Genomic DNA, 27,958 nt, shown 5'->3' with positions numbered 1-27,958 from the left:
ATAGGAATCGAACCCACGACTATTTGTGACAGACTGACGCTGTACCGCTGTTTATACTTCCCCATCGCGGGATAGCCAGAGGGTAGCTAGGGTAATGACACTCCATTTACCACTACCCCCAAAATTTTTGATAAATGATACGTTCAGTGGTAGAACTCCGCTTTTTGTCTACCAGAGCGGGAAAATAAAGATAAATTTGACAAATCATAACCTCGACTAGGAATAGAACCTACAACTATTGCACTGACTCCTCGCCCTCTAGAAACACATAATATATGTAACATATGTATGTTGTTAAACATTTCTTTGCAGCCATACATCTTGTGCAGTCACGAGTGTACGTTAACGATCTATGCTCTACCATGATAAATTGCGAATGTCACTCAGAGGTTTAGAAACTATCTTCAGCTTTAAATACATACAAATGCTTATATGTAAGGCGTCAGACTGTAAATTCGATGGTCTAGTATTACTCGGGCAAATTGTTTTTTTTTATTTCGCCACTCCAGCCGGAGAAATTGCGGTGTTAAGTTACGTCCAATTGGGGAATAAATTATTTTCATTTCTCCGCTCTGAAAAAGCATTACACGGTGTTAATCTCGAATTCTTATATATCTTTTTCCAACTGACAATAATAAGATTAAGTTTAAACAGTTTAATAGACTAGTTTAGAATTTTTTGTGCATTTTTACCAAGTGACATTCAATTTCAAGACCTTCTCATCAACTTTGCTCTACTTATTACAGATATTAAAGATTTTTTTTTAACTTCACGCAGTATAGCAGTATAGGCAGGGGCAAGTTATTGTTTAGACGGGTTCACCACATTTCGCCCAATTTTTGAGACATTCCATCCATCAGCCTTTCAACGTCCAATGCTGGACATAGGCCTCCCCTAATTCTCGCGACTCCGTCCGGTCCTGCGCCCTTTGAATCCAGCGGATTCCCGCTGTCCTTTTAAGGTCGTCGGTCCACCTACAAAGACATTACGTATACTTAATACGCGGAACTTAACGCAGCGCTCTGTGACATAAGATAAAAGGTTATAAGAAATAAAATAGGATATCACTAAACCATTTATAAATTGTATTTAACTTCATACCTTTCCACATATTTTAATAACAACCTAATATGTTCTCTGGAACAAAGTTTCCAAGTTAACTCCAAATATACTTTAAGTTGTAAATCTTCTATAATGAAAACTAAAGTTTCTAATCTGCTCTTATTCTATTACATTCACATATAATATAATGGAAAACTTTTACTTAATAATAAGTTAATTTAAATATTAATTAAATATGAGGCCAGCTATTGCGCAATTGCAAAAGCGTTATTGTAAACATGACAGGTTGTAGTTTCGATTCCCACTCGAAGGAATGAAATATTAAATATCTCTTCGCTCTGGTAATGAGGCAAAACGTGACTTCCAGAATTCGGCGAAAAGTGGGGGACGGAAGTATCTTAATAGAAACGGAGTCTGGAGTAACTAAACACTAGGTTCCCAGGCTCCGTCTGATGTATATATACCCTACTATGTGCAAGTTAAGTTATTTATTATTTATTTAGAAAATATTAAAACTAAACATTACCGGAGAACTTATTATATTTTTAACACATAAATCTTTAAAAAAAAAAGGAAACAAGGTTCTCAAAACTCAGGGTAAGTATTTTTTTTTTGAAAAAAAAATAGGATATACCCGCCCCAAATTCCTGTGAATCTGCTGATCGGCTTAGCAAACTTACAATGGTGGGAAATTTCTTCGATCCAAGCGAATCTAACACAGTTGTTGATTTAGGACTTTCGGTTCGTAGCTATTTACCTATAATAATACTGTAAGCCGGTTAGCTCGGCTGTGTATACGTATGTAAATTTGGGGCTTCTACTTCTTGAATTTTAAGTAATTTTACAGTATAGGTAAATATATGCAGGAATTAACTGGATCTATCAGTCCAAGGTGATGAGGTTTAAAGATGGGGGACATCAGTATCTATCTATTGACCACCATTCCCACTCGGAAAATGATGGCAAATCACGTTGTTGAATTCCGCCATTTATTAGCATTAGGTTCCTAGGCCTAGGCTGTAAATTTAATCTTTTTCGGTAATTCAACAGATATTGACAAATTACAATTTTATTCCCATATGGAAATATGACCGTAGCAACATTCTTGAACACGGATACAAACCTTTTTATACTGCATTTTATTTTGTTTAGCAGAAATTAAAAAAAAAAACTTAATAATTCGTATTTTCTAGAGACCCTCCTGTAGTTTTGCTCGCTTGCACTACATGATTATTTATTTCATAAAAAACATTAACTCTAACATGAAAAACACCAGAAACTCTCAAGCTCTTTTGGCCATTTGGCCAAATAAAGTCTTCCACTTTATATAGATAAAGATTGTATATTCTAAACTCATCTACGTAAACACAAGCCATATACATATAGCAAATAACGGTTGTTAGAGTTGTATAGCGTTATATTGCAATTGACTGCACTACCAAATACTGCAAGTGGACATGAAATTAGTCACTAATCTACTAGCTCGAATTTCGCAATTTAACACTCGGTTTCCATACATTAATTACCTTTTATGCCTAAATACTCTCTAAAGGTGACTTAGATACAGACGATTGCGGGTTATATCTGACTAGGTTTTATCACTTAGCTTTACCCGCATGGCCAAATTAAATGTATTATATATATTACTAGCGGCACGCTCGCGGCTTCGCCTGCGTGAACTACGTTATTATTAATTTCTGTCTCCATGAGTACCTACGTCCTATAAGTGACATCCATGTAAAACTTGAGACTCCTAGCATTTGTAGTAACGAAGTTTCATACAAACTTTCAACCCCAAAAACAACCCCTTAGAAGTCGAATATTACAAATTCCCGTCTTAGCGAGCACCTACGTGCTATAAATAACTCCTATGCAAAATTTGAGATTCCTAAAACATGTAGTTTCTGAGATTTCGTGATGAATGAGTGACCTTTCGATTATATATATAGATATAGAATAGAAGTATGTTTTGTAGAGGTGGCATATAAGACAGGGATGTGGAGAAGCATATTGCTGATAGTAACAGGGTTAACTATGCCTTAGATGTATTGACGAGACGAAGAAACGTCAGCAAAGCACGTTTGGCGGTATGCAATCGTACCGAAGCTTTTATACGGCTGCGAAACGTGGATGTCACAGAATGTCCATGTTACAGAAGGAAGGTACGTGTGTAAAAAATATGAGGCCCCCCAGAAGGCATGCAGGAAGAAGTTGACGACAGATACAGAGACCGTGGCGTTTAGCGCTCCAGTCTCTCTAATTTCCTGCTGTGTAGTTTCGGACTACTTTTAGAGAATTATTATGTTTAAAACCTTTCGTTTTTCATAACATTTCAAAATCAAATAAAGAATTCACTTTTAGTACACAAAAATATATTTTCAATACATTGTAAAGGAAAAGCCACGTGTCCCAGTTATTACGTGAGATAGGAAAAATATCGAGGAATTCCGAAGATCAATGGGTTTTAAATTTAATTCGCCCCCTCCCGAAGGAGTTCTACCGCAATCTTAGCTTCATTTTCAGTTATGACGCTTTTAGAGGGGCGTGTGCCATATTGCGGAACGATTTTATACAATTCCTTATTGAACTTTGAAAGCTTATAGAATTTAAAGATTATATTTTAATACTGTCGTATCTTTGTATTTCAATAGGTACTGTAAAGTTGTTTTAAATATGAATTTTCTTTCATTTTATCAAAAAAGCAAAAAAAACATGAGGTTGATGATTTGATGACCACAGTGCCCATGTGTCAATGTAAATGCGACTGGTTGTGAAATTAAATCTATGTAATAAAACTCGAACTAGCAACCATCAATTACACTTCACAACTGAGCCATTATGGACAAAAAATTATTTACAATAACACTTTAAAAGAGATATTTCAGAATTTTATAACAATAAAAGCACTTATGCCCCCTTTCCCTCTTCCCCAGTACTTCTAGGAACGGTTAAAAACTTAGTTTTCAGTATCTCGAAAGGAGTTCAAAGATTCACCTTTGAATCATGAAACTTTGGAATAAACCTTGCAACTTCAACGTGATTTCCTTTAAAACGATGAACTTGTTACATAAGGAATTAAAATATACTGTTTCAATTTTATTTGTATATTTCTTTTTGTTGACTTAGCAGGAAAGCCAACGGGGTGCATTAGTATATGGGTTCGATTTCAACTGACTGAGAAATGTGTACTCGCAGTAACCCTGATAACATCTGACTGTAAACGCGACGGTTGCTGTATTGTAGGATTATTTTAATTTCTCGTTCTGAACACAGCGCAGCGTTAAACTCCGCTATTCAACACGCAAATTGCGCGGAAAATTAGAAATAGAATTTAACTCTAAGTTACTCTGCCTACCTTGCTAATACAGCGTGAAGTAATAAGCATTCACCTTATTGCAAATCGAACCTACAATCATTGCTTACTTTTCAAGTGACATTCTAATCTAACTAAGGGTAGATCTTTATTATTCTCTAATAATAAAGATAAAACAAACCCAATTCCTCATTGTCTATTTAATTAGAACTAAACAGATGTGTTGTTACAATGAGTACAAACAACGGGAGGACCGGGCGCTATACTCGTACAGAAATGTGGATGTAAAGGAATTACATCAATTCAATTTAGGGATTCACATTATGTAGGAAATCGTTTCAAGTTATGAGAAAAAGCGGGTAAGGTAAACATATAAAAAGTCAATAAATTGAGGCCGTCATGGCAAGTGCCAGTAAACGCGACGGTTGTAGGTTCAAGTCCCACTCGAAGGAACAATATATTCACATTTTCATTTGATCGCTCTGATGACGAGGCAAAAATAATGAGTTCTGTCACTCAACACGCAATGCCTCGAGACGCCTTCGTTGGGAAGTGGGGAAGTATCTTAATAGGAACGGAGTGTCTTTAAAGTTCATAACTTGGACCAATTGAGGCTTAAAGTCTTCAGAAATAAAAACGTAACGTCGTACGGTAATCGTAAGAGGTTACGATCGTCCCCAAGGCACTGGCAGTTTAATGTCTTCACTCAAAAGACAACCTCTGTTTCATAGAATTGAATCGTTCTATTGTAATATAGTAAAATTTATGTCGTCAATAAGCAGCAGCATCAAGGCCAGTGGTGGCGCAGGGAGACAAGTGAGGCCGTAAGAGTGACAAGTCGTGGATTCGATTTCCCTTCCGGTAAATGGAATATTTAATATTTCCAGTTCTTCGCTCTGGTAACGAGGCAAAGCGCGACGAAGCCTAACAAAGCGATATGTTATGAGGTCGTTAGGCTTCTGCATAGCGCCTGACCGTAAATATGACGGTTTTGAGTTCGATTCCCACTTGGGGGAATAACTTATTGCCATTTTCTCGCTATCGTAACTGCAGCGTTGAGCTCCTCCACATAACAAGCAACATCTCGTAAACTGATTACGTGGGGAATGCCGGAGTGCCTTAACACTCCCCTCCCTCTACCTACCCAGCTATATTAAGCGAGATACGAGCGTGAAACAAAAAAAACTTTTGTTCTACACGTACAAAGCGAATCACCGCAAAAAGAATTTAAAACAAACGGTCTAGTTAAATTTATTCACTTGTATAATGGCGGGCGATGTTTTAAAAGTGAATGTTGCGAGCAATTTGAGAACAATGTGACGTCTGTATACGAGTGACCGCTTCCGGCGGCCGTGGGGGAAGTGGGGGGGGGGGTGTGGTATTTTTATTTTAGTTTATTTTTGTAAGGCCAGTCATGGCGTAAGTGTGACTACACGCGACAGGTTGTGGGTTCGATTCCCACTCGATAAAATCAAATTGTTACTAGAACTATGATATAAAAATAATTCAATCCCTTGAATGGGAATCAAACACACATCCGTCGCCTTTACAGTCAAACAAAATGCTATATACAGCCCCAAATTCAGTTCACATTAATAAATTATAAATAAATATTCCAAACAATTAATTCTCGGTTCTTTGAATGGAAAAGCAATACTTTACAAAGCTCTACCAAACATTACAGTACCACCATTTAATTATATCGCCATTGAAACAAAGAGGACAAAAATGGACGAGACCTTAGAGTAGTACATAGAAATGTCATTGGTATTTTCCACTTTTATATTTACTTTCCGTCCCATTTCGTTACTGCTGTGTTCTGCACATACCAGGGTAGGTAGACGGAACCTGGGAACCAAGTGTTTAGGCACTCTTTTCCCGTTAATATACTTGCGTTCCCCACTTTTTGCCGAATTCTAACTATATTGCTTATTGAATTGCGAAGCTTAACGCTAAATACAACGATTGTGGTTTCCATTCCCACTCAGGGGAATAAATTATTTGCATTTTCTCGTAAAAAGACAAAATGCGGCTTAGCATCTCGCACACAATTTCTCAAAAATCTGGCAGTGCGTGGAGACCTATGAAAAAAGCAGTAAAACCCATCCCATTTCCACAATTACTCAACGAGACCTAGCTATATCAATGAAAGTAGAATATACACGTAGCACACCCATGTTTGCTCGGTTAATTGCTCGAAGGCGACTTCTTTTGAAGCGGAAAATCAGTCTAAAGAACAGCTTAGCCTCACTTATTTGAAATCTTTTAGGGTGCTTTTACAGAGTAAAGGACGACGTGTGTATAAGTATTTCTTTGTGAGCTTTAAATTTGTTTGTGGACGGTATTTTACTTTTGTTCTACTTATTTAATTGATGTTTATTTAATAATTATTAAGGCCAGTCGTAGTGCAGGTGTATGATTGTGAAAGCGATAGTTTTGGGGTTCGATTACCAATCGAGGAAATGGAATTTTTAATATTTTAATTTCTTCGCTCTGGTAATGAGGCACAACGCAACGCACGCCATTGTGCACCACGCTTAATGCACAATGCCTCTAGAATTCGGCAGAAAGTGCATTTTTTTTATTCCCAGGTTCCCTCTACCTATTCTGCTACGTGCGGGATACAGCGTGAAGCCATGAAAAAAAAATGATTCTAATATTGTAATATCACATATCCTATTTCATTAAAATAAACTAGCAAAACATTGTCAAAAAATTGTTTTTATCATTTCAGGAAGAGTCGCAAGCGGACGTTGGCGAGCCATTCGTTATTAGAACCCCTTGTTTTATTTTTTTTTATTATTTACCACCATTATTGTATATTATACTATGTTTTTCCTACACTTTGCCGCCACAGGGAAAAGGAAACAACTAAGACCGAGTGTGTGACGAATGAAAGTTAACGACTTCTAATATAGCTTATAGGCTATAATCTTCCTTGTTAAATAGTTTAAAAGCACAATAAAAAAAATACACGTTCCTGAGATTAAGACATTTAATCAAACGAATTATTCCGTTGCATAATATAATTATAAGCTATAGAAATTAATAACACGTTTTTTCAACAGAGCACATTAATAAGACAAACATAATAAGCACAAACTCGATATATTTATTAGTAGACAGCCCAAGGTTCCGTCAGCCATCTTCCAATTTCATCATCAGAACAGCTGGATGGCCTTATAATAGTATATTGTAATCTAATATACATATAATTGGCAATTTTCATGATGATACAACAATTAGAAAAGCGTTTTATTTAGATTTTTAGATTTTATAACATAGTTATACTCGACCTAATAAAAGCGTGTTAATTAATTGACAATCTTAGTTAAGTAGCTAGTAGCAATTGAACTTACATTTTTTTAGCTTCGCTCATGGCTGGATGCCAGAGGGAACCTGGGAACCTAGTGTGAGAACACTTCTACAGTTTTCCGATCAATTTTAATATCATATAAATGACCTTATAGTCACTATATTAAACAATAATGCTGCATTACCACAAAATCAATCGTTATATTACTAATATCCATAAATTTCTCTATTTCAACTCGATTAGGCATAACGTGCCGGAATAATATGTTTTAAATATTAATATATGTATGTATTTCAATAGCCCGTCATGGCATAGAGGCACAAAGTGGTATCAATTATTGTAATTATTAAAGTAGATTTATGACAATAGCAACACTAATTCAATTAAAATCGAGAAAACTACTTATATAATGAGAGAAATTTTTGATAATTATGTCTAACAAGACTAAGCGCGACGTTAGCATTAATTACCAAAGTCTGAACACGAAATATTCGAAAAGCGGAGGAAATAGAAGCTTTACAATACATTTAACATATTCCTAAAAAAAATATCTTGTAGTGTAAGCAGAGGGAAGCTAGTGTTTTGACACTCTATTCTACACTGAGTGGACTGCACACTTTTTCTTGTTTTCACAGTGAAGAAAATAAAATTAATTTACTTCCCCTCATAAGAATAAAACCTACAACCATTGTGTTTACAGTCACTAAAATAAAAGCGAGAAAATAATAAAGAAGACTACAATTTCGGAGTAAATTAATTAACAGATCGAGGGCGTCAGCTTTTAATCAAATTAACAAATTGATAAGTTAAATAAATAATTAACTATGGTTGCAAGTGGATTATTTTCTTATTGTTACACGTTGATATAGAATTAACTGATGATAGCCAGTTCTAATACAAAGTTTACCGAGGTTCACCGTTCCTTACCACAAGAGGGAAACGAAAATAATTGATTCCCCTCAATGAGAATCGAACTTAAACCAATCACGTTTCTGATTGTATGTCAAAATAATAAATATTATTTCAACTAATAACTATAAATTACACTAATGATATGGGAGAAGTGAGGTGAGTTCTTTGTTTTCTCCGTCTGTATTTCTCCGAGTGAAAGTCAAACCCACAACCGTCACCTTTACAGTCCCACGCTTGTGCCCCTGCGCCATGACAGCCTCACACGATAATCCCACTTTTACTACAAAAAAGATTCTTCTTCTAATAAATCCCAAAGACAAAATGAATAGGGGAAGATTGATTTCACAACATTAGTCAAGTTGACACCGCCCTATCAGTTCAATTGGAAAATTTACAATTCAATAATGTGATCTCGTTGTACTAAATGTATTTTAAATAAATTCTAAAGTAAGTTTACGTTGTTCAAGAAAGTTTGTTCTCATTAATTTAAAAATATTTTATTATATTATTTTCTATAATACAAAAAAGTGCTATTTAATTACAAGTTACAATTGATAGATGCGTGACAATGCGAACACTGATCGTACCTCTCTATCGCTTATTCTTCTCTCTCGCTTGTACTCGCGGATCAGGCGGAACGTGACAATGAGTCTTGCGGACGTGCAACCAGCTTTAATCGATTTATAAGACTTTATCACGTTAATAAATCATTAAATTAACTATACTTTTTATATATGCTGCCTATTGAGGCCGTGGTGAATCAGGTGAACAACGTCTACGTAACCGTGACAGTTGTGAATGAATTCGGTTGTGATCAGTTGTGAATGAGTGGCGGAAATTAATTCTGCGCTTTGTTTTTTTTTAAGCAAAACTAATAAATTATTAAACTTAATTTACTGAACATTTTGCAACAATATAATAGTGTAAGTGACAATCGTAGCTGCCATAGAGACCATGGTGGTGTAATCCAGTCTGTAGAACTTCAGCGCATGGTAGATGATCGGTCTTGATAGTATTAGATTTTTGAGTTCTTTCAATGATTCTTGGATGTCTTTTGCTAAAAATTGTTATTTAAAATTAAAATTGTTATAATGTTATTGTTACATGATCGACAGACAACGTACAGACGAAAGCAATTTTAAATTTGGCATGTGGGGCCTTTAAGGGCCTTCTTTAAGTATACGGTAGATCACTAAAAGAGGGAAATATAAAGATTTTCCAGTATACGTCTTAAAGTCCATATCCAAATAAAATTGCGAGCGATTGAGAATTATAACATATTTTTGTGTATTTTATGCTTTAAACACTGAAAATTTACTAAATCTTCATAATATTATATTGTAAAAAAAATATGATAATAGAAATATCTCTTACTAGTCAATTTGTTTATCACAAGACGATCAACAGTCAACACAATTCTATCCACTTCCCTATACGTTGCTTCAGCGTGGTACACTCCGCACACCAGCACTAGAGACTCTATCGTCGCTCTCATGAGTGTCGACACTACTGGCAGACAGCTAGAGTTGTAGTGTCCGGCTACCTGAATATGTTTTAGTTAGAAATAATTAATAGACACTTTTAGATACATACATTAGACATACACATATCCCATGTGATAAATTAATTCTATAATATCATGTTTTTTATAATATATTAATTTTTTAATAATTTTTATATCTTTGGTTCAGTTAAAGTAGACGTTGAGTTTGCGTCCTGAGAATATAACTAGCTTCATGAGTGAAATGAAAAATGGTTCCTTTACTAAAGTTAATGAAATATTAGGTTGAACATTCTACCAAAAAATACCAATGTCTATTTATAAAGCAGTCTAGGAGAATAGAGTGAAATATAAATTATTAAAAGGAGAAACACTATCGGATCTAAATAGATTACACATTTACAAATGAATCGGTTCATTATTTTATGTATTGATTTGAAATTTTAGCTTACCAGTGTTGTACCCATTAGGTAACGAATTATCATATTAATCAGAAACACCATATCTATTAAATATAGAGTACTATTAAATATAATCTGAAAGCGAAGAAAAATTAAGTTACACGAAGCCATTTTGTTTCAATGTCATACAAATAGATCAGAGAACTTATATATAAAAAAAAATAGTTAATTAATAAATTACTTACCCTAAACCCATACATTGTGTTTATATATTCAGTCTGTTCGTTCAGAAACAGGTAACATCTACTTAGCCACAATACTATATTTTGTCTGTTGTAACTCAGAAATTTAATGCTTGAAATTTTCTTTCCTTCATCTGTGGTCCAAATATTATTTCCAATATTTTTAAACATATCTACATCAATATCTGTACTATAATAATTTTCAAGTAAATCTCCAATAGTCCTCAGTCTATATATGACTTGCACAACATTCAAAGTGACATCTAAGCTCCCAAGCATCCTAATTCCGAGATAAATGTAGTCCATGAGGTGCAAGAGTGACACAGTCCAGCCAAAGCTCATAGCATATGCCAAATATTCGGCTATGAGACTTACCGAGAGTATTATAATGAAGAAAATACATATATTTCTAAAATCTTTTCTAATATTCTTGTAATATGTCATTCCTATGATTCTGTCAATGTGATCGTAAGTAACGAAATACATAACCGCTGGTTGTCTACCGTATCTATAGACGAAGATTATATCTATAATATATTGTAAATAACCAAGCAAGAAGGCCATTTGATAAATTTCATCAAAATCGATCTTAACACTTCCAGAATTTTGAATCTTGTCATAAACCGTATACATGTTTGCTATGAACAAAAGTACTATTAATATACATATTTTATATAAGGAACTGTTGTACAGTAATATTCCTTTGTCCTTATAAATTCGGGACAGACCAAACAAGGATAAGAAATTATTTAATCCAGATATAGCAGAATAAGCTTCATTGGGCTTACTGTTTTTAATATCGTAGACCTTCATGTTGCGAATGAACAATGGCGTTTGCTGTATTGTCATCACATTACTTATCTATTGATAGTATCTATTAATTTATATATGTACGGTAATAATATAGTCTGAAAATTGCTATAATATAATCATATTTTAAATTATAGTGGAATATTTTCATATAAAACATTAGGTTGATGTAAAAATAATAAGTAAAGAATATAATTGAATTTAATCTACCATTAAAACCATTTCGTGGCATGGGACTGTAAAGACTGCAAACAATGGCAACAGATTCAATTCCCGTTCAGAGGATATAACACAACGTCCTACCACTAGTCAACATTACTAATGAACGAAGGTAGTATATTTGGAAAATATGTGCTGTATTGCTTAGTAGAGACAGTCGCTACGAAATCAATGGAAAGCCTTATTGTCGCGGATAACAGAATTCACGGCTCCTTAGCTGTATTGATAAGATGGCTAAACCTCAGCATAGCTGCAAGTTTGTGCATATGTTGGGTATTTGAGGTCTATAAAAAAGGTAAAAAAAATAGGGAACCCTAGTTATTATATTATAACCTTGATAGAACAATTTGCCTAATATTAAGTTAATATATATTACAAAACGACTTCAAATATGAAATTGTATTATAACGTCGAGTCATAATTCACAGCAATAACTCTACTACTAGTTTAATTCAAGATGAGGGTGTCTATTCCAAAAAAATCTAAACTCGATGTGTTATCCACATACGGTTCATTAAACACCATTCTCAGAATATTTAACCTTTCTTGCGTTTATCGCGAAGGAACTAGTTTAAAGTGGTCGTGGTCGATTTGGAAAATTTCTCTAATCATGACTCTAGTGATTGTTGTCAACAGTTTAACTGTATACATAAAAATTCAAAATTTCAATACCGATTCCCCAAGTCAAATTTTTAAAGAAGTCTTACTAATAGTTTATTTAATTGGTTATCAGCAATATATAATAGACATAAGTTTGGTTTACAAATTTGGAAGGCAGCAATATATTGACTATTTAAAGCAGTACGAAGAGTATGATAATATGCTAGGAACGTACTATTATAGAGAGCTGAAGACTTCTATCAGAAACTTGTGCTACTTCTTCACAGCTATCAGCATCATCACTGAAACAACAGATTATATAGCGTGGTCTGTTTACTACGACTCTACAATACCTGCGATATATATGATAGAATACGTATACATTATAGTGAAAATGCTAAGTATTCTCGACATGATATCCAACTACACCCAAATGTGGTACCGATTAAAAGCACTAGCAGACACACTAGAAGATTACTACTTCTGCTGTGAGAACAGGTGGGGCATTGGAAAAGACCTGACAAATTTAAAGAAGTCTACAATAAAACATTTGGATTGTTTAAAATCGGTTAGGTTTCATCAAATGAACATTATAATGGATTTGCCAAGACTTTATTTACTTTTGATTGAGCAGTTTGATTATTTGAATACAAAACATGGAATAAGGGTAAGATTTATGTTTTCTTTTATCATGATTATTAACTTTCTCTATAAATCTACAGGTCCAAATACAAAAATAGTATTTTTTCTATTTGAGTCAGTTGATTTCTGAATATTATCTGACTCTGTTAATTCTATTATTACTTTATTCCTAAAAAAAATAACTAAATATTATCTTACTAAACCAATCGAAATTTAAAGTAATGATAAAGAGCTACTATTAAGTACTGTAATAAATATAAATAACAGCTAATTCATTTTTATTAGTATAATTTATACTTAATACGTTTTTAATGTAGTGTCACATCTTACAGATTATCGTAAGCAACGTTACTTTGCTCCTGGACTTGGTGATGATGACGAACTTATTAATAAGACTAACAACAGGGACATTGGTAAGACTGCTCTTAGGCCGTTAAGGGCCAAGAGTTAGTTTAGAAAATTTCTTGCTTTTACTAAAATATCAGATAAATTATGTAAAAAAACATTTAAATAGTTTTATTCCATAAATTATATTTATAATTGCAAGGCTGTCGTAGCGCAGTGGCACAAGGGTGTGACTAACGCGACGTTTATGGGTTCAATCCCCACTCGAGGAAATAAAATATTTATTTAATTTATATTATAATTTCTACGCTCTGGTGTCGAGGCAAAGCGCGGCGTTGAATTCCGCCACACACACAGACTTAGCCCTACCGCGCTATGACGGCCATGAAAATTATGTACAAATATTTTAGGACATACCTGAAAATTCTGGAATTATTCCCATCATTTCGACAATTATACGCATCATCAGCTGTTCTCTGGTCCTAGTCACCGGCATCTATAGATGCGAGCAGAGCTATAGACAATATGAGAGGATTGTGCGGTTGATTGACCATTTGATATTACTTAAAAGGATACGTAAGTTATAATTCAATTATAATATTAAGTATAAGAAACTATTGGAAATATTAAATAAAGTGGGAAAGGTAATGAATTAAAACAAGGCTTCAAATAATTATTAAACAACTAAAGGGATTGGCTAGGTTCTTATTTATCGCAACGCTCATTTTTTGTTGTGGTTAACGGATTTACTTCCTATTCATGTAAAATATTTTCTGGTGTACCACAAGGTTCACACCTTGGTCCAATATTGTTCAACGTATTTATCAATGACCTTCCACTATGTTTTAACTATTCCACTCCATTGTTGTTTGCAGACGATTTAAAGTTGTATAAAATAATTGAAACTTGGGAGGATGTAGTAAAATTTCAAAAAGACTAACATGCCCTAGTTAGTTGGTGTCAAAATAATAGTATGGAGCTTAATGTATCGAAATGTTTTCATATTAAATTTACAAGAAAGAATAATATTATACCATCAGCCTACTTCATTAAGAATGCGCAAATCAGTGAGACACAGACCATAAAAGATTTAGGAATCACAATTGATAGATTAACTTTTGTTCCTCATATGGATTTCTTGATAAAAAAAGCTTCAAAAATGTTAGGCTTTGTAATTAGAATTTCTAGATTTTTTAAAAAACCTAAAACGAAAATCATTTTATACAACTGTCTTGTAAGGTCAATGTTGGAGTATGGGAGCGTTGTTTGGCGTCCTCATTTTGCAACACATGCATTGCGTATTGAACGGGTGCAAAAGAGATTTGTTAGACATCTCGCGTTTTCTTTTAATAGAGTTAAACGAGACAAATACTCTTATAGAGAATCACTAGATTACTTTAAAATATCTGACCTTAATACTCGGAGAGACGCCATTGACTTAATTTTCTTATATAAATTAGTAAATTATAACATATATTGTCCGCGTTTTCTCTCTAAACTCTCTTTTACTATACCCCGTAAAATACCTCGAAAACCTATCCGTTTGTTTGCACCACCGCAACGGAGAACAAAATTAGGATCTAATTCTCCTATTACAAGACTTAGCTCACTTTATAATAAGAAATGTAGTGTGTCCACGTATATTGATATCTTTAAAATGTATTTAACAGCTTTTAAGAAAGTAATACAACGTATGTAAATTATATTATTACTGATGGTCCTGGTTATGTACCCATTTGTGTGTATCCCTTAATCTAGTTTTTAGTATATTTTTATGTAATTTTTATACGCGCTTATTTATTAGCAACCCTATGTTTATATAAATTACCATTTCACGATTGTTCACAACCTCTTTATATTGCATGCAGTGTTTATCTTTAAGTGGCAGTACATTAATTGTTTTTAGTTTTTAAGTTAGATTTACTGAAATGTAATAATGTATGAGCCGTTGGTAAACTTAATAAAATAAAAAAAAAATAAAAAAAAATAAAAGGGTATCTAGCAGTCTAATAACAATATCCGGTTCTAAAGAATTCATCGGGCAGAGTGACGTTAGTGATCTTCATAAAAGTGTCAGCCAGTAATTAGAGTCGTTCTTATTTAACCTCTATGGTCATTATTTCTAACAATAAATAATTAACTAATTCGAAATTACATAATTATTATTTTTTTCCTGAGGACTTTACATTTCTTCCTATATCACAGGCTAGGCAGAAGTCTAGTTGAGACACCTCGTTCCCCAATTTTCGAGACATTCTGTTTTGAGTAGTGGAAGTCAACAAAGCATTTATCTTGAGACCAAAGTGAGACAATTAAAACAATTCATTCCCTAAGTGGTAATCAAACCTACACATTCGCGTTTACAATCAAACAAAAAAAGAAACCAATATTTAACTTAATAGTTATTTATGAATATTTTTTTTTTTATAATAATTTATATTTAAAAATGTAAAATAAGTCCCGCTGAGTTTCTTGCGCCGGTTCTTCTCAGTTCTGAGGTACTAACTTTTGTGAACTGGTGGCAAATTATTTGACGTACAAAAAATAAAGCTTGTAACTTTTTATTTTGAATAAAAATATTTGAATTTGAAATTTATTCTCTTGTATAATAAAAGTATACTCGTATAATATCTATTTACTATTTGTTTATAACTTTTCAGCTTATGAAGTCTGTGAAAGTTTGAAGGAGCTAAAGAATTTGCTTCTTACGAGAGCAGTGAGGTACCACGCCATGAACTTTTACCAGCTGGAATATGCAACCTTAGTATCAATATCCTCAGTTGTTGTTACTTACACTATAATATTGATGCAGAGTATTAAATAAAATGTTTTAGATTTAATTTTAAACAAAACTTAATTTTAATAAAGATTTGAATTGGTACCAATATTTTCTTTTATTCTCATTTGAAAAATTGAAGGAATTATCATCACATTCAGCTTATCTATTCGTAATATCTATTAATTTTAATATAGTGCAGTAATAACGTAACGGAAAAATATAATAAATATAACTTCGATATAATTTTTTTAATAAAATTATAGTGGAGTCAATGATTGATGTAAAAGTAATGAGTGATACATTTATACAATTTTATTTAATCTTCTACTAAGTACTACGTACAATCGACAAAAGCGGGGCTTTGAGTTCTACTACTCAACACGCAAAGCTTCCAGAATTCTGCGAGAAGTTGAGAGTATTTACACTAGATTGACTCTGCCTACCCTGTGACATGCCGAATACAAAGGCCTAGTAGAGATAATCTGGTGAAATTTTCCACTCTCCGGCCTTCTCACAAACAGAATACTTATTTGACATATATATTTAAATACGGGGTGAAGTTGAATAATTTTTGATTACGCAAATCAAACATTTGAAATCACCTGTCGTTGGATTTTCACATTAAAGAAATATAAAAAAAAAAAAAAATGTGGTGTCGTGGGACACCAGGTAGGAACGAAGTTCCTTCGGCTAATGTAGAATCGACACAAATTGCAAAAAAAGTCGTGCTCAATTTTCTTGATTTTTCTTTTAAATTTTGCTGATTAGTTTTTATTTAAGTACAAGAAAGTATTTAGGAAATTCAGTATTTTAGGAAATAATAAATTACTTAAAATAAAAAAACATCGTAATTCAAATTATCAACTAAAAAAAGAAAGAGGGAGAAAGAGAAAGGTATTATACACTACTCGTCTGTGTATGCGACTGTCGCGCCTGCGCACGTCTCATTCAACGGTTTTATTCCACACATTTTTCTTACGGTTTTACTATCACATTTTTTTCAGTTCGGTCACGCAGCGAAATCCCTATCCCTTCCAAGCCTGCCGTAAGGAACTTCGTTCCAATATTATTTATATTTAAATTACTTTCTTAATATGCTCGAACGTTTATATAACATGAATTATATGGACATGTCTATTTTCGTAAGTAATAATAAAATCCTAAAAAAAATTGGGAGCTCAAAACATTTTAAGATAATATTTTTAAATCCTTTCAAGAAATGAAATTTGCCGAAGTGCTTCACCGTCTTAAGTTTTTCTCGCAGACTAAATAAAAATATTAAATAAAAAAAAAGATATTTCAAAGCACTTAAAATTAAAAACACTATTTGATGAAATGAAGGTTTGGCATGAGTCATAATTTTTACATATTCCTAGGCATTACAGCCCACTTTGATGTCTATAAAAAAACTCCAATCATTATATTACCAACCTTGATCGAACACGTAATATCCAATTAATATGTTATAAAATTACTTACTTCATATGAAATTACTTTATAACAACAATCACCATTTAGTGCGATAGCTGTCTTACTAATCTATCTATATATATAAAAGGACTTGTCCTCACTGACTGAGGTAAGACGCGCGCACAGCCGTAACCACAGATGTTTACTTTCGTAATCTGGACATCCACTAAGAGGGGATTTTGAAAAATTTTAACCCTAAAGGGGTGAAATAGGGGTTGAAAGTTTGTATGGAAAAAAAATTAAAACGGCACCGATTTTTATAAAATTTGAAACTTAGACTCTTAAAAATATTTCATTGAACACGTGTTTCATGGTTTATTAGAATTCACCCCTAAAGGTGCAAACAAGCAGGCGAAGCTGCGCGCGTCCGCTAGTTTCATCAGAATGAAAGTTTCTATACCAAAAAAATCTAAACTCGACGTCTTATCCACATTTGAATCGTTGAACACAGTTCTCAGAACATTTAACCTTTCTTGCATTTCTCGTGATGGAACTAATTTGAAGTGGTCATGGCCGATTTGGAGAATTTCCCTCATCATGACCTTGGTGGTTGTTCTCAATGGTTTCGCCGTATACATCAAAATCCAGACTTTCAATACCGCCTCCACAACCCATATTTTCAAGGATTTTATACAAATAATTTATTTAATTGGCTATCAGCAATACATAATAGATATGAGCCTGGTATACAAGTTTGGGAGACAGCAGTACGTTGATTATTTGAAGCTATATGAACAATTTGACAACATGCTCGGTACTTGCTATTATAAGAAGCTGAAGATTTCCATCAGAAATTTGTGCTACTCCTTCACAGCCATTGGGATAATTTCCGTGGTAGCAGATTACATAGGGTGGTCTGTTAGCGTTGGCACTATAATTCCTACAATTTATATGATAGATTACTTGTATGTTATAATAAAAATGCTAAGTGTACTCGATATGACATCCAACTATACACAAATGTGGTATCGTTTAAAAGCAGTAGCAGATACATTGGAAGATTATTATTTTCGCTGTGAAAACATGCCGGGTATTGTGAGAGACCTGACAAATCTAAGACTGTCTAAAAGAATACAATTGGAATGCTTTAAATCGACCAGTTTTAATCGGATGGACGTTGTAATGGATTTACCAAGGCTTTATCTACTTTTGATCGAGCAGTGCGAATATTTAAATATAAAACATGGACTAAGGGTAAGATTCAATAAATAGTCAAATGATAAGATTAATTAAGGCCAGTCGTGGCGCAAGGGCACTAAGTGTGACTGTAGAGGCGACAGGTTGTGGATTCGATTCCCACTGAAGAAAATTAAAAATAATAATTCTCTACATCTAATATTTCATTTCTTCGCTCTGCCTCCCTGGATTCAGTGTAAAGCTGACTAATTCTGATAAAATATTAGGTTTATTTTTCCTTTTTTTTGTTTTTGTGTAATCGGACAATTTTAATTTTCAATAATCAAAGTTATATTTTCCAGATAATCGTAAGCAGCTTTACTTTGCTTCTGGACATGGTGATGATGACGAATTTATTAATAAGACTAGCAATGGGAACATTGGTTAGTGGAACACCGTTCACGTTCGTTAGATAGGAGCATCCATAATAATTATGCACCAATATTTTAGGATATACCTTTGAGGAACACTGGAAACATACCCATAATATCAACAGCTGTACGCATCATCAGCTGTTCTTTAATCATAGTCACCGGCGTCTATAGATGCGAGCAGAGCTACAGACAGAACGAGAGAATTTTACGATTGATCGACCATTTTTTATTACTTAAGAGGATACGTGAGTTATTATTATTACAACAATTACATTTATATACTGTTATTGTAACTAGAAGGAAACCTAGTGTTAATACACAACCTACGTTCTCCACTTGTTGCCAAAATCTCCAGGCAATTTGTGTTGAGTGGCAGAATTCAACGACTCGCTGTGCCTTTTTATTAGAACTAGGAAAACGAGAGTAATTAATTCATTCCCCCGAATAGGAATCGAATTCATAACTTCCGCGCTTAGTCATTGTAATGTCATGTCATTTACAGGTTTTTGGTAAAGTTAAAAAAATATAAAATGAAAACAATTATTTCTCAAAAATTTTATACCGTTTGCTCACAACTTTGTTTCAGCTTATGAAGTTCGTGAAAAATTGAAGGAACTAAAGAATTTGCTTCTCACAAGGGCAGTGAGGTACCACGCTCTGAACTTTTACAAGCTGGAATATTCAACTTTAGTGTCATTATCGTCTGTTATTGTCACTTACACTATAATATTATTGCAGAGTATCAAATAAAATATTTAAGATTTGATCGTAAATTAAACCTGTTTTTTAGCGTCACGCTGTATCCCGCGCACAACAGGGTAGGCAGAGGGAACCTAGTCTTAAGAGACTCCACGTCTCATTTTCAGCCTTACGATTGTGTTGTGTTGTGTTAATGAAAATGTAATATATTTAGGAAAATAAAAAAAATAATGCACATTTCATTATTTATTTAAATGAACTTTATTCCTCTAATTACAATTAAAGGTAAAAAAATAAAAACTAAGCTAGAATATTTGCGAAAAAAAAGTGTTCTATTAAAAAAAAACAAACTATTTGTAATGTAACACACATATTGTTTTTCAGGATATAAAAGAATATTTAATATAAGTAGGCAGAAAGAACTTAGTGTTAAGACGCTCCCTTCTCCACTTCCTTTCTGAACGAATTAAAAAAATCTAATTATACAGTGCAAACTCTAAATAACGTCATTATACAACTCTTTAAATTATACAAAATCTTTACATATAAGTATGTAAGGCCACATAAGTATAAAGTTATATATAGGCCAGTCGTGGCGCAGGCAAAGCAACTGGTTGTGGGTTCGGGGTTCGAAATCGAAACTCGAGGAAATTAAATATTTACTGTGGCCCCTTTAGTGTCATATAAAGTTTACATTGTATTTCTAAAATAACACCAGTAACTAACATATGAAGAAAGTGGAGAAGAAGGCCACTTAAGTTATTTATATCTTAGTTTATCATTCAAGTATAATACTTAAGTATATTACCAAAGTAATAAATTTTTAAATAAACAATAAAGAAAACCAAAACCAAAAATATAATAAAATAGTTTTAACTAAATCAACGAAAACTTTCAATTAGTTCTATTTAAAAATATATATTTTAGGCGTAATATTAAAGTCGTATTAATCAAAGTTATATCAAAATTGTTAAAGTACATAAATAGATCAACGAAAATTAAATAAGACTAAAATTAATAAAATAATGAACATCCATTATTTATTTTATTTGTTACAATTTTTAAATTTTGATGTTAGACAGAGCGAACCTAGTGTTGAGACACTCTGTTCTCAACGCACCGCACAATTTTCCAGACATTGAACGTTGAGTGGCAGAACTCAACCCATTGCTCTGTCTTATTAGCAGAGCGAGAAGATAAAAATAAATAATTATTCAATTCACCAACCTTCGTGTTTAAAGTGAGACGCAGTGTCGCCGCGCCACGACCACCTCTAAGTAATTTCCATAAATTTTTCTATAACTTTCATTTCATACGACCTAATAATTCGTTATCTTAGAATGAGGACGATTTTAACAAATAAAAAAACAGTATATAAATTGTATATCAGAGAAAACCTGGGATCCAAGTGTTAAGACACTTCGTTCCCATTAAGACACTTCCGTTCCCCACTTTCCGCTAAATTCTTGAAGCGGAACTCGACGGCTTTGCATCGTTACCAGAAATAGAAAATAAAAAAAAATATTCCACGAGGGGGAATCGAACCCACCACCTGACAGAACCGAAAATAATTGCTACTAAACTTTAATCTAAGATAACGAAAACTAATTACATATTATGTTGTAATAATAAATTCCATTCGCATTAAGTATATTTAAAATAATTAACTCTTTTGATGTTTTATCAAATGATATTCAAATAAAACAATTTTATGTATTAATATTATTTTTTATTTTAGACATAATAGGCACATTAAATCTATGTGTCCTCCATTTTCTCCATACATATGTATTTCATATACAATAACACACAATGAAAATAGTTTAACATTTTTAATGTGCTCTTCCATAGTTAGAAAAGAAAAATTCTTAAATCCGTCATGATCGTTTTTAATAGATAAAGCACAAAATAATTGTAGGTTCAAATCTTAAAAGAGAGTTAACACTAGCACTCACGCGCGGCTTCGACTGCTTATTGATATACTATAGCTAAATTATACAAATTGTTCACATATATTGTAGCCTATGTGTTATACTGCTGTATAAGCTAAATTACTGTAAATTATACACATTACATTTAGTAGTTTTTTCGTGGTAATGGAACATCTATCCTCATAAACTTTCACATTTTATATTATTAGGATGGATATGATAGGATAGGATAGAATTTAAAATTGTGTAGATATAACTTTACTTAAAACATGCATCTAAATAACCAAAAAAGCGGAGAAAATAGAGTGACATCTTAAGAAATTTAAATAAAACAAATAATAAAACAAAATACAGAAATCAAAACACATTTACCACTCATAAACTACAAAAAATAAATTGTTTCTGATAAACATTAAAAGCATTCAATTATTTTACACAACAAATCTAAAAAATATCATATTTTGATAAAACATCAAAAGCGTGTAATCTAATGTAAACTTTATTCTCATACAATTAGAGTTCATATTTATTAGTTAGGTCTGTCAGTTCGCTGTCACTCAGGTTTTCAACCGCTTTACAGTGTGACAGCATGTTGTGTAACACTAGAAAAAGAAATAAATGTGGATATTAGTATAGAATTTTTATTTTAATAAGGCAGTGCATGAAAAAACTCACATGCATCGCCTGATTATAAAAAAGCCTTAAAAAAAATATTATACCATAAACCCCACTAGAGACTGGATTATTATTTCTTAATACCTTTATTTCTTCGTTCTGGCAAGGTAAAGACCCCACGTTGAGGTTCGCAACTCAACACGCAATGCTTCAAATAATTTAGCAGAAAATGGAGAACAGAGTGTCTTAACACAAGATTCCCTCTGCCTACCCTGCTGTATACGGGATACAGCGATATTTAATAAAATAATCCACTCTTAGGATAAAAATAAGGTTCTTTATAAAAGTATTTGCAATAATATTTTTTGTTACTAAATGCAATAATAGTTTGATTGTATTATTTTCATTTCCCCAATCTGGTAACAAGACAAATAACGGCTTTGAGTTTAGCCATAGAACACACATTCAAAACTAAGCAATGGTAGAGAGTGAAAAACAAAAAAAACAAACACTCACATTTCTTATCTTCGCTTGTCAAGAACATAGCTAAAGCGGAGAATCTTTTCACTCTGCATAATGACTTTAAATACGCAGTTATCGTTCTATGTCTAAATTTCTCCTTGTTATTGTTTAATGTGTATATAACTTCTGATAAAACATCACTTTCGAGGGCGTTCTCGAATATTGACGGTAGTTTTGATGGATTTATTATCTGTAAATGAAAATATCATTAAACATTAAAAAATAATAAAATACAAGTATTAGAGGATGCCATAGTGCTGTGGCACTATGTGCGAATGTAAGTGCGACGGTTGTGGATTCGATTTCTATTAGATAATAAGAAAAAGCGCGTCGTTCTCGAAATGTCTCGAAAGTTAGGCAAAAAGTGCAGCAAAGCAGTATCTCAAAGATGTGCCTTGCTTTGTAATTTTGTCGAGTGGGAATCGAACCCACATCCTGCCGCGTTTCCAGTTGAACGCTTGTGCTCGTGCACCACGACTGGTCTCTATTAATAAAAAGAAATGTACATGGTGTTCGTTTGACAAAGTACTATTTTTAAGTGACGTAAACATTGCTTATTGTACACATTAAAAGGTCCTCTAGTATTAGTCAACTAATAAATACTTACACTTAAATAATCACTTCTGGCATTATCATTCCCTTTCAAATATTTCCAGTCGGACATGAACTGTACGCTGTTCATAGGTGGTACAAGGTTCAAATCATTTGGTATAATTTCATAGGGAATGTCATTTTTGTTTGAATCATTATCGTTATTGTTTGTATCATTATAATTGGTAATTTCTAATATTTTCATCTTTTGCTTTTCTAAGAGGGTACGGCCCAATGGTATTTCTTGTATTGTGATGTGTTTTAGAGCTCTCTGAAATAAAAATAAAATAAAATAATACTTATTGTAATATATATTTTTTAATGAGTTGCTTTGGTCCCAGATTGAAGAAATGAAAATTTTAAAAATAATTATTCATTCAGAAGAATAGGCATCGAACCCACAACCATCACATTACAGTGACATACTTGTGCACCTGCACCAAGACTTCAATTATTTTCATTTCCCCACCCTGGAAGAGAAGACGCGGCGTTGAGTTCCGTTCAGTCAATAAGCAATATCTATTTTTAATAATTACCTTAGATCTCAAATGTGGTGGTTTCTTAACAGGTCGTATAACTGTTATATTTTCATTGTGACCGTTCCGCCATTTCTCCGCCGCGCTCATTTCTCTCTTAGTTTCTTCTATTTCGACTATTTTTGGTTGTGTTTTTGGTTTAACTATCGGTTTTGTTTCGGTTGTTGGCGTGGTCGTTGGTGAAGATTTTGATTTTGACTGTAAAATGGTATTATTAATATGAAATTATAGTAATATATACCAAAATAGTAGTAGTTTAAGAAGTTTTTATATGAATTTAATATGTTTTCAGCTACACGCTGTATCCCTTACATAGTAGAGTAGGCAGAGGGAACTTGGGAAACTAGTGTTAAGTTCTCTCTGTCCCATTAAGATACTTGTGTTCCAATTCTTTCGAATTTAGAATCTTTTTTCCGCCGAATTTTGAAGGCACTGCGTGTCCCACTCTGAGGGATGAATTTTAAATATTTTCATTCCTCGCTCTGGTAACACGACAAAGTGCAGTATAGAGTTCCACCGCTAACCAAATGGACCGTGCGTGGGGAACAGTGTATTAACACTATGTTCCCTATACCTACCAGGCTAAATGCAGGATATAGTGTGAAGCCAAAACAAAGAACTTACCCCTTTAGTACCCATCCTAGTTTTAATCGCCTCCAACTGCTTCCTAGCGGCCGCATTATGAGGTTCCAGTTTCAGCACTTCATTTAAATCGTGTGAAGCAGATCTCAGTGACCCAAGTCGCTCTCGCGCTGTGGCTCTACGTTGTAATGCTTTTACGTAAGTTGGATCTAAGTTTAGGGCTTGAGTACAGTCAGTTTCCGCTTGGTGTAGACTGAAATAGTATAAAATTATGAAAAGCTAAAAAAAAAACACAACTTAAATGGTAAAAAAACAACTATAAAATTGGTGATGATCTTCAAACAGATGAACATATATTCTAGAATCATGACTGAAATACTATCAATTAAGTCACCTTTCACATTTAGTAATTACTTTTTTTTCTTCAATATCTAAATATTAAATTAAATCAGCGTCACGCTGTAGCCCGCACATTGCAGGGAAGCCAGAAGGAACCTAGTACTAAGACCCTCAGTTCCCCAAGTTTCGCCAAATTAAGAGAACACCAGAACACCAGAGCTAAGAAATGGAAATATAATTTTAAATGAATATTTAATTTTTAAGTGGGGAGCTTTGTGGTGCTGCACCACGACTGGATTGGACCTAAATATAATTTAAAAAAAAAAAGAAAGCAGAGAGTCACTATACCCTCTAACAACACTCACCTATCCTTCTTCAAGTAGCAAAGTCCTCTGTTAGCATAATAAATGGCGTCATCCTTAACCAATTCTATTGCACGATTGTAACATGATATTGCTTCATCCCATTTCTCTTGTTTCACGAAATTATTACCCTGAAATTATGTAAAGAAATAAATAAATAAATAAGTTCACAATGTATCCGGAAAGAGGGAACCTCTTTGTTAAGGTTCTTCTAAACATTAGGTGTCGAGTCACGAAACTAAGTCCACAATTCATTTCATCGACACAGTATACAGTCAGACGTTGTACCGAAGCGCGTCGTCGTCGCATCGTAAATAAAATTACATATTCCAATGAAAAAAACTGTGCTAAATGCAAATGATAACAAAACAAAGCTGCTGAATGATTTAAAACAACTTAAGACGGGTTTTTTGAAGTAATAGAATCTGTGTCCTCCTTTTTTTCTGTAAAATGAATAAAAATATGCAACATAAAACCAAAATAAAAAGGTATATGAATATATAAATAATGTTTTTAGGCATGGGTTTGAAATATTTTACCCTAAATGCTGTTCCCGTAAAAGGAGCGCTGATGCTTTCATCCTGAATAGTTTTAGCGTACCTGGGAACCTAGTATAGACATTCCGTTTCCATTAAGACACTTCTGTTTCAAACTTGCGTATTGAGTGGCGAAATTCAACGCCACGCTTTGTCTCGTTATGAGGGAATGAAAATTTCAAAAATTCATTTCTTTGAATGAGGAACGAAATGAAAACAATGAATGAGGAATCTGTTGGTTACAATCAAACTCTTGTGCTCTTGCGCCAAGACGGTCCTCTATTATTCATTGTCTAGAAATATGCATAAATAATAATCATAAAGTAAAAAAACTCGATTGCAAAACACTAAAAATATTTTATAAGTATTTTTTTATTTCCCACTTTTTGGTAAGGATTTCATTAAATTAACTTTGTTTACTTCGATTTTCGTAATTTTGTCATATGAAATTAGTCAAGTGAATAGCAAGATTGGTTGTTAAAACTTATTTAAACTGTTATATATCCCAAAGTGTTCCTTAAATTGAATACAAAATTGTGTCTTAACTACGCTTTATGTATATCAACAGCATTAAAACAACCCAGCTATCTACAGTTAACTCAAGGGCAGTCATGACTTGTCAGCTATACTGTAAAACAAAACAGAAAACATATTTTCTTACCCTCTCTTTCTCATACTGTGCTTCTTCTCTCAGTTTCTCTATTTTCGCAGGTTGACTTTTCTTGCTATCAAGGGACACAGGGCCCAGGTCTGCCATATCAACCTCTTCACATGCTTTGTCCTGTAAAATACAATTTTACCTAATAAAACAACAATTTTTAAGAGTTTAAGAAAAGGAAATAAAAATATACAATTTTAGGTTTATTAATTATATATTTAAAGCTACTATAGCAGTAATTATACATTATTTAAAGGATTATATACTATAAATATATTATTAAAAGAAAATAGAAGAAATTTTAAAAGGTACACATTTTGACAATATTTTACAATACACATAAATATAAATAATTTACAGTGGGTCAACAATATTCTAAATTAAGATTTATCAATCAATAAATAAATGCTTCTTTTCAGCATCAGTGCTGGATCTTCTAGATGCAAATATGCAATTTTACAGTAGACAATGAAAACTTGTAGTGTTATATTGATTCAATCTACTTATAATCTAATTTAACATTGTAATACTAGATGCAGGGATACTTTAAGTACTAATTTTAATAAAAAATATAATGCCATAAAATGGTCCTGCACTGATGCCAATTTATATATTATATACAATTCATGCAGATACTTATAATATAATAATATTGATTATAAATCTGAATCTATGCATTGTTTATTTTCTACTTGAAAAGTAAACTTAACAAAAAATAGGATCGACTATTACTATATTTACTGTACCCTGTTTTAAATGCAGCATTTAAAAATGAAGAATAATTAATTAATGAAATATAATAATGAAAATTTAAATGTTACTTTTAACTAAAAAAATATGTTATTTGACATACCACATCAAACTTCTCCCAAGCAGCGTAATCAGACGATACGATCTTTTTGTCTTGTTTTTTCTTGTTTTGAGGTCTTTCTATCCTTTTGCTCCTCACTGGCGGTAGTTCCTATAGTTCCCAAAAGGTCTCAATATTAATATTCCTGATATCCTCAAGCAACGCCCCGATGTAATACAATAATAACAAAAAAAGACCGATACCGGTATGAAACAACATTTGCGATACTGATATTACTAAATACATACTGAATTACGAGTGAAACGACACTAATAGTACACCACTGCTATTTATTTAAGACACTAAGTTGAAATGTTATTGAGTTTAAACCTGCTCAAAGTCACCGTTAAGCGCGGCCTCTTTGCGTTTCATCTCAATCTCCCAGTTTTGTAAGTCGGTTAGATAGGTTTGCAAACTCTTAACATTGTCCCGAGCTTGCTTTTGTATATCAAAAGCTTTGTCCATTTTTATTAGCACGAAAAAAAAACGGATTTCTTTACCTAATACCTGCTAAATCGATAGTAAGCAGTTGTCAACCTCAACTGTTTTCACGTTGTCATGGCGCTCGATGCGTT

General features: G+C 33.0%; 5 protein-coding genes across 8 annotated transcripts; 3 read left to right on the top strand and 2 right to left on the bottom strand.

Moving 5' to 3' along the window:
• Window positions 1-9,496: 9,496 nt before the first annotated feature.
• LOC146532290 (uncharacterized) lies at window positions 9,497-11,393 on the bottom strand. The gene is made up of 3 exons (XM_085197774.1): window positions 10,751-11,393; window positions 9,978-10,146; window positions 9,497-9,660 (listed from the first exon to the last, which is right to left on the bottom strand). Exons 1-3 carry the CDS (start codon window positions 11,378-11,380, stop codon window positions 9,497-9,499), a joined length of 963 nt encoding a protein of 320 aa, XP_085053900.1. The 5' UTR covers window positions 11,381-11,393.
• Window positions 11,394-12,554: 1,161 nt separating this feature from the next.
• LOC146532289 (uncharacterized) lies at window positions 12,555-16,232 on the top strand. The gene is made up of 4 exons (XM_085197773.1): window positions 12,555-13,043; window positions 13,351-13,431; window positions 13,774-13,939; window positions 16,024-16,232. Exons 1-4 carry the CDS (start codon window positions 12,597-12,599, stop codon window positions 16,185-16,187), a joined length of 858 nt encoding a protein of 285 aa, XP_085053899.1. The 5' UTR covers window positions 12,555-12,596; the 3' UTR covers window positions 16,188-16,232.
• A 1,917-nt stretch (window positions 16,233-18,149) lies between these two features.
• Window positions 18,150-19,244, top strand: LOC146532288 (uncharacterized). The gene is made up of 2 exons (XM_085197772.1): window positions 18,150-18,806; window positions 19,091-19,244. Exons 1-2 carry the CDS (start codon window positions 18,150-18,152, stop codon window positions 19,202-19,204), a joined length of 771 nt encoding a protein of 256 aa, XP_085053898.1. The 3' UTR covers window positions 19,205-19,244.
• On the top strand, window positions 19,242-20,022 carry LOC146532287 (uncharacterized; the record flags this gene model as incomplete). The annotated part of the gene is made up of 2 exons (XM_085197771.1): window positions 19,242-19,407; window positions 19,749-20,022. Coding segments are annotated over 2 exons (330 nt in total), but the record flags the coding sequence as incomplete, so codon positions are not given.
• A 72-nt stretch (window positions 20,023-20,094) lies between these two features.
• On the bottom strand, window positions 20,095-27,958 carry LOC146532286 (RNA polymerase II-associated protein 3-like). Of its 4 annotated transcripts, none has more exons than XM_085197160.1 (9): window positions 27,884-27,958; window positions 27,387-27,494; window positions 26,537-26,656; window positions 25,343-25,470; window positions 24,681-24,891; window positions 24,057-24,254; window positions 23,537-23,791; window positions 22,924-23,119; window positions 20,095-22,394 (listed from the first exon to the last, which is right to left on the bottom strand). In XM_085197160.1, exons 3-9 carry the CDS (start codon window positions 26,630-26,632, stop codon window positions 22,306-22,308), a joined length of 1,173 nt encoding a protein of 390 aa, XP_085053286.1. In that variant the 5' UTR covers window positions 26,633-26,656; window positions 27,387-27,494; window positions 27,884-27,958; the 3' UTR covers window positions 20,095-22,305. The 4 variants fall into 4 exon arrangements, with proteins under 4 accessions (XP_085053286.1, XP_085053285.1, XP_085053287.1 ...); XM_085197159.1 differs by having other exon boundaries at window positions 27,714-27,927; XM_085197161.1 differs by having other exon boundaries at window positions 27,891-27,913.

This window comes from Heliconius melpomene, chromosome 14, assembly GCF_056956725.1.
Source record: "Heliconius melpomene rosina isolate 202511_hmr_F chromosome 14, ASM5695672v1, whole genome shotgun sequence".
NCBI lineage: Eukaryota > Metazoa > Arthropoda > Insecta > Lepidoptera > Nymphalidae > Heliconius > Heliconius melpomene.
This window is presented reverse-complemented; position numbering and strand designations above follow the sequence as displayed.

Excerpts from the sequence above, each read along its gene's own strand:
- LOC146532288 (XM_085197772.1), top strand. The coding sequence starts at position 18,150 with ATGACCTTGGTGGTTGTTCTCAATGGTTTCGCCGTATACATCAAAATC. Across the intron at positions 18,807-19,090 it reads ATATAAAACATGGACTAAGG|ATAATCGTAAGCAGCTTTAC; the intron begins GTAAGATTCAAT and ends TATATTTTCCAG.
- LOC146532286 (XM_085197159.1), bottom strand. The coding sequence starts at position 27,848 with ATGGACAAAGCTTTTGATATACAAAAGCAAGCTCGGGACAATGTTAAG. Across the intron at positions 25,471-26,536 it reads CACAGTATGAGAAAGAGAGG|GGTAATAATTTCGTGAAACA; the intron begins GTAAGAAAATAT and ends ACATAATTTCAG. Across the intron at positions 22,395-22,923 it reads GACAAGCGAAGATAAGAAAT|TGTTACACAACATGCTGTCA; the intron begins GTGAGTGTTTGT and ends TTCTTTTTCTAG.
- LOC146532290 (XM_085197774.1), bottom strand. The coding sequence starts at position 11,380 with ATGTATACGGTTTATGACAAGATTCAAAATTCTGGAAGTGTTAAGATC. Across the intron at positions 10,147-10,750 it reads ACACAATGTATGGGTTTAGG|GTAGCCGGACACTACAACTC; the intron begins GTAAGTAATTTA and ends AAACATATTCAG. Across the intron at positions 9,661-9,977 it reads TGTGATAAACAAATTGACTA|CAAAAGACATCCAAGAATCA; the intron begins GTAAGAGATATT and ends AACAATTTTTAG.
- LOC146532289 (XM_085197773.1), top strand. The coding sequence starts at position 12,597 with ATGCTAGGAACGTACTATTATAGAGAGCTGAAGACTTCTATCAGAAAC. Across the intron at positions 13,432-13,773 it reads GACTAACAACAGGGACATTG|GACATACCTGAAAATTCTGG; the intron begins GTAAGACTGCTC and ends CAAATATTTTAG. Across the intron at positions 13,940-16,023 it reads GATATTACTTAAAAGGATAC|CTTATGAAGTCTGTGAAAGT; the intron begins GTAAGTTATAAT and ends ATAACTTTTCAG.